The sequence below is a fragment of the Aplysia californica genome, unplaced genomic scaffold, assembly GCF_000002075.1.
Source record: "Aplysia californica isolate F4 #8 unplaced genomic scaffold, AplCal3.0 scaffold00224, whole genome shotgun sequence".
In the NCBI taxonomy this organism is placed as follows: domain Eukaryota; kingdom Metazoa; phylum Mollusca; class Gastropoda; order Aplysiida; family Aplysiidae; genus Aplysia; species Aplysia californica.
The window spans coordinates 797,264-800,036 of NW_004797494.1; the positions used below are offsets into that span (position 1 = coordinate 797,264).

General features: G+C 39.9%; 1 protein-coding gene across 2 annotated transcripts in view; it reads left to right on the top strand.

Moving 5' to 3' along the window:
- LOC101847498 (mannosylglucosyl-3-phosphoglycerate phosphatase) overlaps positions 1 to 1,468 on the top strand; it is a 20,412-nt gene extending 18,944 nt beyond the window's left edge. For both annotated transcript variants that reach the window (XM_005099744.3, XM_035970130.1), the window contains exons 13-14: positions 75 to 228; positions 685 to 1,468. In XM_005099744.3, coding sequence (XP_005099801.1) covers positions 75 to 228; positions 685 to 810 — 280 coding nt within the window. In that variant the 3' untranslated portion in view covers positions 811 to 1,468. The remainder of the gene's footprint in view (positions 1 to 74; positions 229 to 684) is intronic.
- Positions 1,469 to 2,773: the final 1,305 nt, after the last annotated feature.

The window sequence follows — 2,773 nt, forward strand, 5'->3', positions numbered from 1 at the left end:
CATTGTCCTCCCCCCTCCCTCTCTCTCTTCTCCTCCCTGCCTCATTCTCCTCTCTCTCTCTCTCTCTGCGCCAGGCGTGAGGATGTCCTGAAACAGATCAGCGTACCGGAGCCTGAGAGACGTGACTCGCTACGTCTGGTGCGCCAGGAGAGCATCCACGGGCTGGAGCAGGAGCAGAACTTCCTGTCACCGCGGGTCGAAGGTCGCATCTATATCCTCTCCGAGGAGGTCAGTCGTTGATTGATGTGTGCCCTGGTGCTTAAGTTCAGAGTAACAATAATTATAATGATAGTAATAATTATGATAATAATAATAATAATAGATTTCAGTTGTTTCTGGGGCATTCTGGTTACATGTCCGATCCATTTGACTCTTTGATGCTCTATGAATTTCAATACTGATGGTATTTCAGTTTGTAGACCTCTGGTTTCGTTTCTTATGCAGTCTCTTCTGGTGACGTTGATAGTTTTGCGAAAACATCTCATTTCGCATGCATTGATTTTCCTTTCTTGTGCCTTGTTTAGAGACCATGTTTGGCACTGGTACGGTAATGTTGATATGAAGATGCTATTGATGAGCTGGGATTTCACTTCGGTTGGGATGTTCTCCTACGAAAAAATTTGCATGAAAGCCACCGGTTTGTCCCTGTTGAGAATATCAATCATTTTCCCTTAATATCTTCAGAAACGCCACGTGATGCACTCATTCATGCCTACTGGACTGGTGCGTAACTTGAGTGTCGTGAATGAGGAGTCGTCGGCGTCGACAACCAATCTAGGTCGCTGGAACTCGGAGACAGAGGAGAACTAGAGCGTAGAAAGTCAACCTTTGGTGCACACACAGTTGTTGTTGTTTGCCAGTCTTTACTGCTAACGAACGAAAATGAAAATCTATATTATGCTCATGACATGATTGCTTAAGTCATCTTTATCTGGTTTCAGATAAGATGTATAAAAAATACAAGCGGCTTGCATTTTTGCTTTAATTGTAATCGAGTGAAGTATTCTTTATACTCGTTTGTTTTTTGGTAAGGACTGAAATAGTGATGCATTTTGTAACCATTATTAAAAATTTTGTCTCAATGCGCTATTGTCTTATTGACAGTAAAGTTATGCATTATAGTTCATCTAGTGCTATAAAAACTAGATATGTGCAATTGACTTCCAATGTGTTGAGCGATTCCCAGGGTTAAAGTGCCTGATTTGTAAGAATATGAAATTAAGAAACAAGTTAATTGTAGTAGTTTTGCTTTAAAAACTAAATGCTGTTATCAGTCAAATTGTCCCCATTTTAAAAAAGAAATAAAACCAGTTATCATAGCCTGAAAGTTTTTCTGACTTGGGCGTAAAACAGTTTTCCCAAAAGAAGTTTTTCATTGCTGGTAACATGTGGGATTTTTTTTTCCATTATTAGAAACAGCAGACATTTGTCTTTTGGAAGAATTGTCGGAAGTCAATATGAAGTAAGGGAACAGAAAGAGGACAAAACGATTGATACTGTAATAAAGAAATAGCCTCCTCCTGATCTTTTTTCTGGACTTAACAAATTGATCATGTTTTAGTGGGCTCAGTCATTTTTTTCACTCAAATTATTGTTATTCAAAAATAGATCTAGATCTCCGTTGGATACAGGGTTTGAAGAATATTTATATAACTTCTAGTGTTTTTTAATGGCCACGGGTTTTAGTTGTTGACATGCAAATATTTGCCAAAGTCGTAGCTTTTTGCATTGTTTTTTCAGCTGCTTTGTATATAATTTATGAGGACAAGCCTACTTGCATTTGTAACAAGACGTCTTTCTTTGTGCAGGAATAAGGTTTTCCCATTTTAATCTCAACTACCAGTTGATGACCATCAACATTTAGTCCCAGTGTGTTTTTATTGTAAGAAAAAGAGGTTTGAATTTGTGACTGTTGACGTCACTCAACATAGGAATTTGATAACTTTATGATGATGATATACTGTTGTAGAATTATTTTATGTGACGAACTTTGACCCGGTCTCATTGGGTCGTGTGCTCCCCTTTTGATATGACATGATGATTCTGTATGCTGTGCTTTCATTGCTCTTAACACCTCGTGACCTCAGTGCTTTCTTGTCCTACCTCCATTTTTAATAGCAGTGAAAACAGTTCATAACAAAGAGTCAGCTAAAGAAGATGTCACATTTTCAATGCTAAAAAGAAATGGAGATACGGCAAGAAAGCACTGAGGTCGCGACCTCTCATCAGTGGTTCAGAGGTCAGCTTTTATGTAAGTTTCCACAGTTCTGAACCTTTTTTTGGATTCCTGCAGTTTTTAAAATGTCATACAGATTTCGAGTTCATGAAAAAATAAGCGCTGCGGTGTCGTATTTGTTGATTGAATTTGCCCCAAGACTGAGGATGTCTTGGAGAGGAAGTACAGTGGAAACCTGATATAACAGATGGTGGGAGTAGAGAAAAAGTCCTGTTATATCAGATCCCTGTTAAATCAGACATGCAAGGGAAGTAAGCATTTGTGGACTAATCTAGCTGTATTTATTCATGGGTAGTTTCCCATGGCCTGCGCATGACACATTACGCTTGTGTGTAGCTAGGCTAAGGGCTAGATCGAGGTTTGCAGCACACCACAGCCCTCTCTCGCTTCACCCGCTGCGTGTGCTTGCAGTGACGTTACTCTCTCTCACTCTCTCTCTCTCTCTCTCGCTCTCTCTCTCGCTCTCTCTCTTATACTATACATGGTTAACGAGCCTTTGTCCCTGCTATAACCGATTGGGCTCCGATGAGGCCCTGT